This window comes from Portunus trituberculatus, chromosome 46 (assembly GCF_017591435.1).
Source record: "Portunus trituberculatus isolate SZX2019 chromosome 46, ASM1759143v1, whole genome shotgun sequence".
NCBI lineage: Eukaryota > Metazoa > Arthropoda > Malacostraca > Decapoda > Portunidae > Portunus > Portunus trituberculatus.
Genome location: NC_059300.1, coordinates 2620756 through 2637955, shown reverse-complemented (window position 1 = coordinate 2637955; position 17200 = coordinate 2620756). Strand labels below are relative to the sequence as shown.

General features: G+C 43.0%; 1 protein-coding gene across 2 annotated transcripts in view; it reads right to left on the bottom strand.

The window, feature by feature from the left end:
* Positions 1-14977, bottom strand: part of LOC123519912 — a 168746-nt gene extending 153769 nt beyond the window's left edge. For both annotated transcript variants that reach the window (XR_006679124.1, XM_045281600.1), the window contains exon 1: positions 14264-14977. Coding sequence is in view for 1 of the 2 variants with exons in the window: in XM_045281600.1 (XP_045137535.1) it covers positions 14264-14350 (87 nt within the window). In the remaining variant the exon portion in view is untranslated. The remainder of the gene's footprint in view (positions 1-14263) is intronic.
* Between the last annotated feature and the right edge of the window lie 2223 nt (positions 14978-17200).

Below are 17200 nucleotides of genomic sequence, written 5' to 3'. Positions count from 1 at the left end.
GAGAGAGAGAGAGAGAGAGAGAGAGAGAGAGAGAGAGAGAGAGAGACGAAAAAAAGGCGACTAAGGAGAGACAGAAAGGTGGGAATGCAAAGTGAAAACAAACAATTATCATGGGAAGGTTCTGTAATGTTAAACAGGTGTTCTGAGATAACCCAGAAAGATGGGGAGGGGAAGGGGAGGAGAGGAATGGGGGGGGGAGTAGGTAAGGAGGGAAGGGGTAAAGAAGAGGGAAGGGAAGAATGAATGCTGGCTGGGGGACGATGAGAGGGAAGAAAGAGAAAGAGAGAAGAGAAGGAGGGATTGGAGTAGGAGGAACATGAAGGAAGAAAGGGAAGGGGGAGGAAAAGAAGGAACGCATGGGAGAGATAGGAAGAGGAAAAGATGGGAAAGGAAGAGTTAAGAGGGAATAAAAGAGAGGATAAGAGAGAGAGAAAGGAGAGGAAGTAGGAATAGAGGTAAGTAAGAGTGTAAATGAAGAAATGAAGGAAAGAAGGAACAAATGGAAGAAATGAACGAAAGGAGGGAGAAATGGAGAGAGAGAGAGAGAGAGAGAGAGAGAGAGAGAGAGAGAGAGAGAGAGAGAGAGAGAGAGAGAGAGAGAGAGAGAGAGAGAGAAGATAGCCAGAAATGGAAAAAAATGGTAAATAAAAAAGAATAAACGGAAAAATAAAACAAGGAAAATATCAGAAAAAATGAAAGCAGAAAGGAAGAAAGATGACAAAGTAATTAAAGATGAAATTAAACAAAAGAGAGATGACAGATGAGAAAGTGAAGAAGAGGCAATGAAAAAGAAAGAAAAAAAAAAAAACAAGAAACGATAAAAGAGGAAAAGAAAGAAAAATAAGGGAAAAGAAACTGAGACTAGTGAGATGCGACAAAATTACACACACACACACACACACACACACACACACACACACACACACACACACACACACACACACACACACACACACACACACCACTTGGCGAAGGAACAACTAGAGGTGCCTTTCTGTTCCTAACGTTTGAGTATTGCACCGAGCATCTCCTCTTCTTCTTCCTCCTCCTCCTCCTCCTCCTCCTCCTCCTCCTCCTCCTCCTCCTCCTCCTCCTCCTCCTCCTCCCTGGATACTGGCGTGCCTCGATAACGGATTGCGGAGATATTCTTGGTTTACTTCCACTTGCTGGTTATCGCCATAATATGTTGCATTCGAGTGGGTTACGATTATTGGAATAAACCTGTCTTGTTATCTTATCTCGGCCACCTCTCCTTGTTACCTCAGTGTCGGCGGCCCACCCTCATCCTCACTGTAACCCTTCCCGCCATGATTCATCCTTCCCCACCCCTTTCCCCGCTGCCTTCACCACTACTGCTACTTACTGACCTTACTAACCTTGCTGCTTGAGTTCGTCCTCTTTCACTTTATCCTTCCCCCACCGCCATTAATTTTGCTGCACTACTACTACTACTACTACTACTACTACTACTACTACTACTACTAATTTACCTTACTAATCTAGATATTCTTGTTCATCTATTCTCATCCCTTCTCTACCGCCACTATTACAGCTAAATTACCTTACTGAGTGTGTTGTTTTGGTGAAGTGGTGCTAATGACCCAGTTATTCATTGGCATTCACGGTTAGGCTGCGCTACGTGACTTGCTGCGGCGTCGTTATCAATTACTCAATCGTTCATTCATTTTACATTATCGCTACTGGTCCTCCTGACTGAGCGCACTTCTCCAAAACTCCTTAAACATTAATAATTCGTTTTTTCCTTAAACACAAACACACACACCCACCCACCCACCCACCCACCCACACACACACACACACACACACACACAGGCCACGGTTGATGTGTCTAGCTATGCCACAGATTCACCACCTCTCTTGTTCCTGTTTCCTTCCTGTGCACTATTACTATCAACCTTGCCCTTCCCGTCCTGCGCTTCATTCATCCCTTCCCTGCCCGTCAGCCACCCTTCGCCACCCTTCTCTGCACCTGCAACATGCCATAGTGTTTTGTTTTATTTGTGCACTGTCCGTGTTTCCTTGAGTCTCGTATTTTCTCAAGCACTTTTTTTTTTTACTTCTCTTGGGTGTTTTAATTTCTATAGTCGTGTTTTCCTGATATATATCTCGTATGGTGGTGCTTCGTAATGTTATGCGAGTAATTTCTATGATTTTTAGTTTTATTTTTCGATTTCCATGGTGATTTCCAGACACGTCTCGTAATCTTTATATATTCCTTTGGGTTTTACAGGGAGAGGCTCTTCAGTGGGGATTTTTTGGGGGAGTGGCATTTCAGTAAGGCCTTTTATTGAGTGGCACTTCACTGTTATTTTTAGGGAGTGACACTTCAATGTGGGCTTTCTTTATGGAATGGATGGAATGGGTTTTTTTGGGGTGATGTCATTACATTGTGATTTTCTTTAGAGAGTGGCACTGCAAAGATTTTTTTAGAGAGTGACACTTCGATATGGGCTAGTTTTAGGGAGTGGCACTTCAATACGTTTTTAGGGAATGACACTTCAATGAGAATTTTTAGTAGAGTGGTAATTTAATGGTTTTTAATGAGTGGTTCTTCAATATTTTTTTGTTTCTCTTTTTTAGGGAGGCACTTCGATGACGCTTATTTTAGCACTTTTTGTTGCCCCTTGGCCAGATTTCCTCATACATAAATGAAACAACTACTCGCCCAGGATTACCAAGAAGACCTGACTGCCGTGACTTGAGCGTGGATGACAACAGGTGCGTTAATTACTAACTATTACCTGTGTGGATGGAGGGTAACTTATGTCTCTGCTTCTCTGCCCGACGCCCCGCACTCTTCCTCCCCCACACCCTGTTACGGCATGTACTCTCGCCGGCTTCCCCTACCTTCGACTTACATTATTTCACTCCTAATCCTACGGCCTACACTCCCCTCACGATGTCCTCTCCACCCTCCCTGCCAACCTCCCTGCCTCACACACCACCCACGCATACTTTCTCTCCTACTCGTGCCTCATACACCGTCAACGTATACTCAGTCCCTCTCGTGTCTCGTACCTCACTATGCGTTTCATGTTCACCGTAGCCATCACACACACACACACACACACACACACACACACACACACACACACACACACACACACACACACAGGCTACTCCTCTACTGCAGTATACAAATGACTAAACCTTCTCATACTAATTCACATTCATGTCAAAAAATATTCTTCTAATTTGGTGTGGTTTCCTCTATTCTTGTTTCTACGCTAACATTTTTTTTCTATTGCCACCAGACACTCGCTCCCTCCATCCATCCTCCTCACTACTATACATCCTCCCTCCCTCACTCACTCACTCACTCCCTTTCTTCTTCTCTCCCTTCCTCCATACCTCCTTCCCTCACTCACTTCTTAACTCCCTCACTCACTCTGTCCCTTCCTCCTTCAATTATTCACACACTCCCTCATTCCGTCCCTCCCTAACATCACCACCACACAACACAAGTACTCCTCCCTCACAATAAAACCGCCCTCCCCACTCCCCACTCCCTTACCCCGTTACTATATAGAAGCCTGTCCTCCCTCACTCCCTCTCCCTCTGTCCATCCCTCCCTTTCTCCCTCCCTCCCTTACCTTTCTGCCTTTACCCCCTCCATCACTCCCTTCCTTCCTCCCACGACCCCACCAAAAGGACAGGTAGCATCAGGTGTATCGCTACTGTGCTTTACCTCAACACCATCGCTCTCCCTCCCCCCATCTTTTCCCTTCCCCTCACCCCTCTCTCCTCTTCCAGTCCCCTCATCCCTCCCATTTCCCGGTCTCTGTTTTGATTCCCGGGGACACGAGGAGGGGAAAGGGCAAGAAATAAGGTCCTTCACTTTTTCCCTTTCTCTCTCTCTCTCTCTCTCTCTCTCTCTCTCTCTCTCTCTCTCTCTCTCTCTCTCCCTGTCAGTTCGAATCCCGTGTGCTTTTGTATTTTATTTTCGCTTCACGTGTGTTTTACTGTTTGTTTACCTCTTTATACCTGCTGCTACTCTTACCTGTATCTACCTGTGCTGATTTTTTTTTGTTATGTAAGTCTCTCTCTCTCTCTCTCTCTCTCTCTCTCTCTCTCTCTCTAAATGTAACCCCCTACGTTAACAATTAAATTTTGCTACTTTTTTGGGGGATGCATTACCTTGAATTACTTCATGTTACATTACGTCAGTCTAGATTAAAAAACCTAGACTAACTATATCAAACCGCCAGAACAACAGTCAGGATTACATTGGATTAAGTTTGGAATATCTAGAAAAAAAAATGTGGAGCTAATTAGTCAGGATGTCATTGATCTTTTGTCTGAGGACGCAGAATCCTTGTTAAACTGTTACTAGAGGGAGCAAAACACTAGAAACCTTAAATGACCTTGGAACATATTAAAGAGCCATCGGTATAAGACTGTGAGCAGTTTGCAGGTCGGGTAATGCTAGTTAACGTGTCATTAAAAAAAAAACACTCGGAGCCCAAAATAAGCACCACTGGAACCTGTTATAAGCCAACGATGCAAGGAGGTGAAAGGTCTGATGAGAGTGCAGTGAGATTCCTCTGGTTCTCGAGACTGTTTCTGTTGTTGACTTTAATCAAAAAGAAATATTCATCAATCTGTCACTAGAACCATGAAAAAGAACACGCTTAGAAACTCGTATAACTTCAACTAAATATTTTCTAATTTAGTGAATGTGCTGAGCGGAAATGTTTCAGAATACTTTATATAATCACCACAGAGAGGCCAGTAGTATTCAGAAACGCTTGACTCTCTCTCACTACACCACTACACCTAACACCACATACACGACTCATCTGGTTCTTAAGACTGCTTCCGCTGTTAAAAAAAAAAAGACATTTCCCTTCTTAAATGAAAAAAAAAAAATGTCACTAGAAACATAAAAGCACCCTTGAAAACCAGTATAATCTCAGCTACATAGAGCCTTTCAATGTAGCGGAGATGCGGCGCGGAGGAAGTTCCAGATATACCATACAGAATGACACCTCCCCGTCCCCGCCGCTGTACCCACGATGCTGCCGGTGACCGCGGAGAGCTGAGGGCTGCACTTGCCTCCTGGTGCTCGATGACACGCCGGTCTAGGAACCAGGGGGGGCGTGTTAGCCTACTCTCTCCTCTAATCTCATAATATCGGCGCAAACATTTATCCCTCACGTCGCTTTCCTTAGTGTGTTGGTGGTGGTGGTGGTGGTGGTGTGTTAGTGCTATTAGTGAAGAGAGAGAGAGAGAGAGAGAGAGAGAGAGAGAGAGAGAGAGAGAGAGAGAGAGAGAGAGAATATGTAATCAACCAATACACTGATACAAATAAGTAAACAAATGGATAAATAAACGAATAAATAGATACACAGATAGATAAACAAAAACACAATTGATATCACAACCATTTTCCTTCACTTTTTACCATCTCGTCTTCATTACCTCCTTATTTTTCCTCCTCTCCTCTTTCCTCTCCTCACTATGCCTACTCTTACTTCTTCTCCATACATCCTCTTCCTTTCGACAATAATAAAATGAGGGAAAGAAAAGGTCCTCCTCCTCCTCCTCCTCCTCCTCCTTGTCTTCCTCATCTTCCTCCTTCTTCTTCTCCTTCTCCTCTTCCTCTATCAGTCACATGCCACCCCCATCTAGCCACCTATAAAGAGTCTTCCTTGATGTGTGTGTGTGTGTGTGTGTGTGTGTGTGTGTGTGTGTGTGTGTGTGCTACAGATGGACAAACAACAAGCTGCGTCACGTTACCCAGGGGCCAGAATAATGTTTAATGCTGTGGTGATGTAGTTGGTGAGAGGAGAGGACTCGCTGCAGTATGTGGCCGGTACTGAGTTGTGTGGTGCTTGGCTGGGTTAGGTTAGGTTTGGTCTGGTTTGGTGAGGTTTGGTTTGACTTGGTTTGGTTTGTAGTGAGTTGTGTTGTGTTGTGTTGTGTTGTGTTGTGTTGTGTTGTGTTGTGTTGTGTTGTGTTGAGTTGTGTTGAGGCTGTGGTTGCGTGCTTAAATAGTGAAATAAGTTAGTTATAAAATTAATTGTGTAGGTTACCATCGTCGCACACACTTACACACACACACACACACACACACACACACACACACACACACACACACACACAGACACCAATAACGATAACGATGATGATGATGATGATGATGATAATGATGATAATTATAATAATAACAGCAATAATAATGATAATAAAGATAATTGTAATAATAATAATAATAATAATAATAATAATAATAATAATAATAATACTGATAATAATAACAATTACAAATATATGTAGTAACAAAAATAATCACGTAAATAAACAAATAAACAAAAAAGAAAGAAAAAAACATACAAAAGAATAATTAATAAATAAAAAAACACACAAAAGCAAACAGACGATGACGCAAAAACACAATAACAAAAGAATTAAAACAAAAACTAGCATTTGTAGAAAAAAAAGTTCGGTATAAACAGTGAAGCAAACAGATCAGCGAAAACACCGCCATTCTTTCCTAATTGTTTGACGAACGGGATCATTTCATAATAAAAACAATAAATAGAGTAAAGATCAAGACACCTCATACACTAAAATGACCATCTTCTTAGTCTAATATTTCTCGCGTAGTTTCTTTTGGGAATTGGCATTATGAGAAGGCTTTACTTATGAATTTATTTAGTTTCTTACTTATTTTTGTTCCCTTGATGAGTGCATAGTTACTGCAATACTCTTACGCTTGTTTGTACTTCTAAGAGGTTGTACAGAAAGCTTGTCGCTATACTTCATGTGCCATTTATTCCTTCCCCTTCTGCTGAGAAATACAATCAAGTGTTTTAAAGTGTTTGCGGTCATAAATTTGCTATAAAACAGTTGTCACTCGAAATAATCACAATGACTATACAATTAACACAAATCGAGGTATAATGAAGTACTATGTATGAAACCGTAACGACACAAAATTATCACATAATTTTTATTTACAAATTTTTAGAGTTAAATTATTGTTATTATTTTTTGTATAAAGACGAATTATATAAATGTGGAGATGAATAAAACTAAATGTAATGTTATGTATGTATGTATGTATGAATATAAGAACACTTATATACAGCCCTGTCCTCCACCCCCACCCCCACCACAAAAAAAAAAAAAGAGGTACGATTTTCATGTTTACCATATACCTGTTCACCATCACACCATGCTGGGTTATCTATTTACATATTATTCATCTGTCGTTCCATGAGGCTTAATGAGTCTCTTCTCCCTTGCCTGAACAACAAACGTCAACTGAAACGAGCCGTCAAGGAACAACAATAATCACTGTATGAACTTTTCCCGCCGTACTTGCACTAAATTTCATAAGATTCGAGGAACCAACAGTAAAGAAAAATGCGAGTGACATTCTTGCAAACCACAGTACCAACACAACAGCACAAAACAACCACCACGTGCAAATAACCAGCATACTAAATAACAAATTAGATAAACAGGGGAGTACAAAGCAACATACAGGCCAGTCTTGTATTAATGCGGGGACTGTAATGGTACTGAAACCATAAATAAAAAAGTGTAGGACAGATTATCACCGCGGACAAAGGCTAAATAGATTAGTGCACCGCTTAGCTGGAGAGAGAGAGAGAGAGAGAGAGAGAGAGAGAGAGAGAGAGAGAGAGAGAGAGTGGCTGAAGGGGAATAAGTGCATGTATCCGGATCAAACAAAGTTTAATGCAGTCAGGAAGAAATTAAGTGTGAGGAAAGGTGATATTAATACACTTGCTTAACTAGGATGAGAGAGAGAGAGAGAGAGAGAGAGAGAGAGAGAGAGAGAGAGAGAGAGAGAGAGAGAGAGAGAGAGAGATACTTTTAACCATCAATACACATTAGATAAAGATAATTAAAAGGAACAAGGACAGTAAACAAATAAGTCGACAAACAACAAAAAAACATTATACAAAGGAAAAAAGAAACATTCACTTTATGTCTAAAAAGAAAAGAAAAAAAAATATACGCGGCGAATTAGTAAGATAAGCGCCGGATAGATTATGACGCGTAATACAAACAAAAAATATAAAGATAAACCGAACAAAAATATTGATGAAGTAAGATTAACACCAAGAATGAGAAGCTGCGGCGGATAAGTGCAGGAAGGCTTTGCTTAATATATGGCGCACAACAAAACTCAACAAGACGAGCCAATTAGCGCTGCTCACTCAATTCACACGTCCCCGCTGCCCATCGCGCCGTTCAGAAAGACGAGAGGTGATCGCTGAGAGAAGCATGGTTAGCGTCCGGCCGCACTCTTCGGCACGACAGACTTACCTCACGATGCTCCTTCCCGACACACACACACACACACACACACACACACACACACACTGTATACACACACCCGGTAGCTCAGTGGTTAGAACGCTGGCTTCACAAGCCAGAGGGCCGGGGTTCGATTCCCCGGCCGGGTGGAGATATTTGGGTGTGTCATCTTTCACGTGTAGCCCCTGTTCACCTAGAAGTGAGTAGGTACGGGATGTAAATCGAGGAGTTGTGACCTTGTTGTCCCGGTGTGTGGTGTGTGCCTGGTCTCAGGCCTATCCGAAGATCGGAAATAATGAGCTCTGAGCTCGTTCCGTAGGGTAACGTCTGGCTGTCTCGTCAGAGACTGCAGCAGATCAAACAGTGAAACACACACACAGACACACACCATCCCACGTGTTTCACTTTCTCACTGCGACTGTTTTCAAAGGCCATAGACATGAATAGCAGGGTTTTGAAGTGTCTTTTCTGTTACTAATGTAGAAATCTTGTTAATCTGTCACTTCAATCGTAAAACATTTATAAAAATACGTGTAACTTCAACTACAGACCCTTTTGTAAGTGGTCACGGTTGCGACACTGAAGTGTTTCATAATATGGTCCTTCCCGCTCCTCAACATCCACGGCACACATCAATGACACGCGTGGTCTGGCTGCCTCTCTCAGACATGCTTCATCTCTCCTCATCCCGCCTCTGCCGCTTTCTGCCTCGTCGCTACACAGAAACTAACAAACACGGACGGTTAAGAACACTCCTGACGGTGAGAGATCTTAAGGAGTTAATCTGTTGGTTTATCATTACTGTTGTTATTGTTGTTATTGTTATAATCATCATCATTATCATTATTATTACTATTATTATTGTTATTATTATTATTATTATTATTATTATTATTATTATTATTATTATTAGTTACTATTATTATTACTATTGTGGGAACATTGTGACGCGTTGTGGAAGGTGGTGGAGGAAACACGGGCTTGTAGGCGAACAGTTTACCTACTGGTTCCCTTATCAGCCCGTGTCTCCTTCAACTCCTTTCACATTATTATTATCAACATCACCATCATCATCACTACTAGTTACCAATTCCCTCTTTCATCCTCTCCTTTTGTCTCTTTTCATTTTCTTCCTTTTCCTCCTCCTGCTGTTCTTACTTGTTTTCCTCCTTCTTTTCATCCTCTTCCTTACTACTACTACTACTACTACTACTACTACTACTACTACTACATCCACCCTTACACTATCATCATAATCAATACACTGAAAAATTGACGTTGCACATTAAGTCAATAATTACTTTATGAACGCGATCATCTTATAATTTCAAAACGACTGTATTCATCCGCGCCATTTATTTATTTTTTTCTTTTATCTGGATTATACCAAGAGAAGAAGACTGAAAATCACCTGCAATTTTATATCGTTACAGAAAGAAAATCCTCCCACTTTATTTTTCTATCTAAACTTTACTTCAGCAACTTTTGATTTGTATTTAGTTTCAGCGTGTATATATACTTTTTTTTTTCTTCCGAAGAGCTAATTGTTATTATTGTTATTACTATTATTATTGGGATTATTTCTTTTCTTTTCGGTGCAGTGCTTCATGCCTTTCATTCGTCACGTTATATTTTTTCTTCCTTATATTCAGTTATTTTTCTCTTTTTCCACGTTCGCTATTTCATTTTTTCCCTTTTCCTTTTCATTCTTAGCAACATTTCGACCAACAATCATATTTTTCTGTCGATTCTGTTTGGAACATATTTTTTTTTTCTGCATCGACTCTTTAATTATTTATCGTATTCTTTTTAGCCACTTTCACGTCTTAACTTATCCACTCCTTGGGATAATTTGCCGCACTGAAGTTTGATTATTATTTGCTTTTATCTATTTTGTTTCGTGTTTTTTTTTCAGGTCACGTCGTGTGTTTTTGCACTTTGTTCACCGACACGTTGAGACCAAAACTTGAGGATACTGGCGCGCCAACTTGTTTTTGCATCCTGCCATAATAATGATAATAGTAAAAATAACAATAATAATAAAAATAATAATAAAAATAATAATAATAACAATAATAATAATAATAATAATAATGTAACAACAAATTATTCTCATGTTTATAATAAAAACACAAATTAATAGACGATGAAGAAATGAACACAAAAAAAAATGAAAATTATGAATACAGTAAAGGAAAAGAAATAATACGGAGAGAGAGAGAGAGAGAGAGAGAGAGAGAGAGAGAGAGAGAGAGAGAGAGAGAGAGAGAGAGAGAGAGAGAGAATGAAATACAAGAAATTTTTAAAAACATTCTCTATCCTAAGAAACCAAAACAATACTACTACCACCACCACCACCCCAAAACAACAACAGCAACAACAACAACAACAAGCACACCCTTCTGGCCCTCTTCGCGGATCAGCACGACCGGCCCGGGAGGAGGTGCAGGAGGCGGGCGGGCTGGGCGGGGAGGCGGAGGGAGGGCTACGCCACACTTCCCTCCCCTTCCCTTCCCTCTCCTTACCTTGCCTTCCCCTGAGCCGCCCCGGACCACGGATACACCCCAGGCTCATCCCAGCGCGATCGAGGCTTCACTCCCCCTCCCGCCACCCCGCTGCAGTGATCCTGCTGGGGCGCCGACGGGTGTCTGTCGCACCCGCATTCATCACACTCATCCCTTCATCCTGCCGCGGGAAGTGTTACTCTAATGCCGCGATTCTGCTAACGGAGGACCCACGTGTAAGGCGCCTCTATACTGATGGTAGCGCTAATTCTGTTTGTAGTAGCAGTAGTAATAGTAGTAGTAATGGTGATGATGATGATATTGATAATGATGCCAATAACAATGTGCCGATTCCTATACTTGCGAGTCATTTCAAAATTTTCACTCAGTCATATCCGTGTAAGGATGAGGATACGACCGCCGATGTTCCGAACTGAAGACAGGACACGGCACGGCGCTACGGAATACGCCCGCCACACACACACACACACACACACACACACACACACACACACATATATGGCTGATTTCTTCTTCTTTCCCTTGAAGGAGGGTGTAGAGCAAATGTCCGCGGCAAGACAAACCAAAAAAATTCGGAGTGTCCACGGAAAACGCAACTCACCTGTCCTTAATTAAAAAGTCAGAATATAAACAGGTAACTTAATATTCCACCATGATCTTGTAGCACGCTTTAATTTATTTCCTAATCTCACCTCACTTAACTTAACCTAACCTAACCTATCCTAAGCTTCCAAAATTTGCAGCCGCCTTGGAATATCAAGATTATGTGCATGTCAACCTCATGTGCACTTCAACCTTCTCCGCGACACTCACTCCTCGCTATCCCGACTGTCCATTGTGTCCACACCATTACAGGACACCTTCACCCTCATCCCCCGCACACCCACGCTTCCCTGACAAATCCCTTACCCGGACACCAGTCTTCCAGCCTTCCTTAACCTACTCATCCCCTAAAGCTTAAACAAATTCTCCTTCAGACACCTTCCCCTTTACTTTAGCTTTTCTTACCGGGATCTGAATTCTTCTTAAGGTATTGTTTCCCTTGATTAAATGTCCCTTTTGTTGCCTGATATATAAATTAATCTTTTTCACCTGCTGCTCTTAACATGTGGAAGCTTGGGGAAAAATAAGATTTCTTTTATACAGATCCAAAATTCTGTACCTTACACTATTTTTTTCTGACATGCATCTGTATTTTTAAGGTGTTATTTGTCTTAGTTAAATGTGTGTTATGCTCCTGCACTCATTTTAACAGACCAACTCATAAAAAAATAATAATACAGTTCTTTCATGTACACTTAAATTTTGATGTCTTGAATTAATTTGATCTTCCGGACATCTGAATTTTTAAGGCATGATTTCCCTATAGTAAATTAGTCATAATCACTTGCCTCCTTTAACCATACGCGTTACTTAAAGGTACCTTCCTTTCAGAGACTTATAAATTTCCATATCATGAATTTATTATATCATCCGAACACCAAGATTCTGAAGGTACCGTTGCTCTTCATGGAACTTTATGTTAACCATTTTTCCATCACCTGAAAGTACTAACATTCAAATAGCCAATATTTCTACCCCAAAAATAGTTTACCATCGGATAAAAAAATTTCCAAAGTGCTATTTCCCTTATTCCCCTTCCACTGACCGTCTTCTTCTAAATAACATCCCCCTCCCTTACACATCACTCCGCATAGCACCAGAATCTTCGTCCTTTGAATGCCTCCCGCCTTTCTCCTTATCAATTATATCTCATATCCAAGATCTTAATAGATAGAAAAAAAAACTATTCTGCTGTACAAATATTTTCATTAATTACACTCAAACTTTTCACCTAAACTAACTTAAACGCAAAATATATGAAAATGATCTAAATACCTGTGTACGTTCTATAATAAACCTTTACAGTCATAATACACCCCTTGCCTTCTGAATATTATTGCTATTTCATTATATTCTACGCCTTTTGTTCACCGCCGTGTCTTCAGTTTCTTCCAGATATTCCCACTAAACGCGTCTCTTTCTATATATACTTGACTTCCTACTGTAATTGCATTATAATTTTAACTAGATACGGTTGACAGACATACGGTGAAGGAACTTATAGAGAATAGTGTATGTAGAGATGAAGAGTGAGGGAGAGATAAGTGAAGGCCGGTTCTCTGGCACCTGCCATGAAAATAAGTACTTTGCATTACAAATTTCGTTGCTGTAAACATATTATACTTTATTCCCCGTCCATGTTTATCTACAACTATCTCGACATTCTCGTTTAAACAGTCATTCACCTCTCTTTATAAATCCCTGTCCTTCTGATATTTGTCACTTCTAATATGAATAATTTAAACTAATTCAAACTACAGTATACAAATCCGTCTTCCTAATTAAGTTTTATCCCTGCGCTCACCTGTCTTTTAACGTCTTCATTAACATCCTAGTATCCAGAAAAAACAACTTGCCAAGACGACACCGCCTTTTGATTTTTGCTGACTATCTGACGTGTTTATTATTCACAAATCCCTCTTTTCCCTAATCAGTTCCAAGACTCCTTAACATGCAAGAACCTTTTGCCTTCACCCTTGTAACACCGTCGACAGCACCTCTTCATGCATGACAAAAGCTCACAAACGCGTGCTACTCTCGGTCATCACTTTCCCTCTCGACAGGTAAATAACACCTCAATAAATTGGCAGGATCACCAATATTGTTCTCACCTGGTCACCTCACCTGGTCGCCACACAACATAAAACTACTAAGGTCTTTGCAATCGATCACTTATTCAATCAATGAATCAGAAAATTACTGCCACCTGACTCGTGCCCCGCTCATTCAGCTGCCCTCCGCCGCCACCTCCCTCCCGGCCAGCTCCCTTCACCTACGACCGGCGCCAGCTCCTCCCAGCTCTCGCACCACACGCGTGGTGTTCGAGTCCCGGCGATTTCCTATTAGCAATGGTTCCTTTGCGGCCACGTGAGTCTGGGGCGCCGCGGAGCACAGATGGTGTCCGCCTGCACGTGTAGGGAGCAGGCACGGTACACGAGGCTCTTGCACGCGGCACCACCTCTCGCTCTGAGGAGACGGTGAGTGGCTACTGCGATTAAATTACTTATTGTCCACCTTGTCTATTGTTCGTTTATCAATTTTCCACTTTCTACACACTGGTAGCAAGGAAAAGATTTAATATTCATTGTTGCGTCTCAAGAGCCACCACTGGGATCGTCATAACTACCGCGGGCGTCAGTTTGGTTTACACGAAAGTTGTTGAGTCTACATGAGAGTTGCCTTGGAATGAGCCCCGCCTCACTACTCCCCAGGCAGCGCTGCACCACCGCCGCACCTGTCTCTACCTGCCACTCCATTACCAACAGGTGTCACTTACACCACTATCAGCTCGGTCACCACTAACACGAATGCTTAGCCCTCACCTGGTGGTCGGAGGAGCCTGGGCGAGACTTGGTGTTGGCCGCCATCCACGCTTCAGCAAACGTTTCCATGGCGCTCTGAAAGTCCATCGCTGAGGCCAGATCAGGTCAGGTTAGTGGTCACGGCGGGGCGGTCAGCTCCCCTCCACCTCCCTCCCTGCACGAGGGCGGCCGCTGGCAGTGTTGCTTCAAAACTCCCAACTTAGGTGGTTTCAGCGACGGCTGGCGGAGGCGGCAGCGAAGAGTTGACTACTCGAGGCGGCACCGGGACAGCCAGAGTGCCACGCCGGGAGAGCCAGACATGGTCACCGGGGGCGGCGGGAAGATACTGAGGCGGCACCAAGGTTGGGGTCCGCCACCGATTAAAGTCACTGCCACGTGCTAAGCCGTAAGCCCCGTTACGACCACCGCTCAGCCAGGTCGTCGCGGAAGGCGTCCTCAGCACGACACTACTCTCGGCCTCGCAGCACCACCGTCGATACGTCGCTCCAGTCGTGCCATCCACGACTAGCTAATTTCCCACCGAAAACATACTTTATAAACAGCGAGTTTAGATAAGCCTCCATAATCCTAGATTAGGGCCATGCCGCGCAGACGCAGTAACGACCCACCAGTTTAGCTCTCACTTCTGTCTTCTTTTTGATGATGATAGGAACGTTATGAGCGGTGGCTAACTCGTGTGATATCTGCCCATGTCACTGAGACTGCGCACCACCACCTCCAGCCCAACACGACAACAGAAGGAGGCGCCAACTGAGATAATATCGTCGGGGGGCGGAGGCTCGGGGCGCCGAGGGGTTGCGCGCGCACCAGCCTCTCAGTTGCCGTCCAGCCCCCGTGTAGGAAACACCTCGAGCGCTTCATGTCCAACCCGCCACGCCATGTGTGAGAGTGAGTGTGACTGAATGAGTGCCTGTAACGGCTCCTCACTTCACCCTTCCTTCCTTCCACCCGTGCAGCGCCACCACACGCCTCCCCAAAGCTGCCAAGCACAGTGGGATTGAGCAACTCACTGGGGAGCGCACACCACACAGCTGGGGGAGACGGAGAAATAGGAGGAGGAGGGTGGGAGCGCTGGGTGGGATGGGGTGGAGGAGGAGAGAATGCCCTTCTTGCAATAATTCAGGAGATTCATCTTAGCAGCACATCATGGAAGACCAGAGGTTTACGGCGCCTTTTTACGATCCGCCTGCGACTAGTCACGTTGGAGCGATCGTGCGTCTATGATAATCCACCGGCTTTACCGCTTACGTGGAGATTTGCCCTAATCCGATTGGGAACGTAATTGCTGCTGCCGAAATTTCTTTAAGCCAGCCGTAACAAAAAAGGGAGGAGGAGGAGGGTTTTTACCGCTACGGGGAGGGGAAGAGCGCAGGAGAAAGGGAAGATGGGATAAGGGGAAGAGGGGTTAAGGAAAGGGTGGGAAGGGAAATGGTTCGGAGAGTGAAGGGAGGGTGAGAGAGTATGAGGGAGGGAAGGAGGTACAGAGGGTGTTGGGGCTACAAGGGAGGAAATAGAACACGGATGGGAGAATTAAGTTACTTTTAGAGAACAGGATGAGTAGAATAGAATAAATAACAGTTGACTGGGAGAGGGAGGGAGGGAAGGAGACGTAAACAAGACATGTATGCGAGGAAGAATTGTGTAGAATGTTTTTAATAGATGAAATATTTAGGAAAAGAAAAGGCAGGAGAGGGAAAACACATACACACACACACACACACACACACACACACACACACACACACCACGTAATAAAGATCATATTATCCATTGCTTATTACTTTAAAACCTCAATTAAGAGAAATATTTGCTAGGCCGAAAGAGAGAGAGAGAGAGAGAGAGAGAGAGAGAGAGAGAGAGAGAGAGAGAGAGAAAGAGTAGTTTTCTTTCATTAACCCATAATCCTGAGTTAGGGAAAATGTTCTCATTAAACAGAATGATGGATTAGTTCCACTCTCCCCAACCTCGATACTGCGAAGGCTCATTCCCTCTGTCACGCTAACCCCGATAACGCAACACAACACTCCCACCCTGCCACGCTCGCAAACCCGTCACGCTAACCCCGATAACACGACATTACCACCATCCCACGTCACGCTAACCCCTATAACAAGACACTCTCATTCTTCCATGCCACGCTAACCCCGATAACATGACACTATCACTCTCCTATGTCACGCTAACCCCGATAACACGATATTCCTATTCTGCTACGCTAAATCCAGAGCAATTCTTCTATTCTCACGCTAACCCGTTAATATGAATGTTCTTTATTTGCCACACTACAGTCAATACTATGTCAGGTTAGTGTGATGGTGGCGGTGTCTGATAGTGTGACGCAAGAATAATGTTACCTCCATCGGTCAGTCTCGTTAGAAGCACGCTGTTGTCACACTGAATCAGCTCATACACAATGCCGTCACACTAATCTCCCTAAAGGAACACCGCCACACCAATGGGAAGGTTTCTAGTCATTTATCCCATTCTTTAGGCTCTCTCTCTCTCTCTCTCTCTCTCTCTCTCTCTCAGAACTGTTTGGGGACTGGTATCTAAGTGGGCCTTTTTTGTTTAACCCCTTCACTACCATGACACGTTTTCATTTTCATTCTTGTTACTATTTGGTGATTTTATACAACTTCGGAAACTTATGTGGATATTAAAATAGTGACACATGTGGCCATTAATCTTCTGAACTCCATAGACCCTTCCTAATGTAAATGAAATGGTCTAACTGTACCCCAAAAATTATGGTAAAAATGCGTCTCAGTACTGCAGGGGTTCACCACTTTTGTTGCCCTTGGCCAGATTTCTTCTCTTACATAAAATAATCATAACTAAACTGCCACACACTAATTCCATCTTTGCATCGCTATTCTTGGTAAGCCAAACCCTAACCACTGTCACACTAACCCTACAATAAGGATAAAGAAATACAAC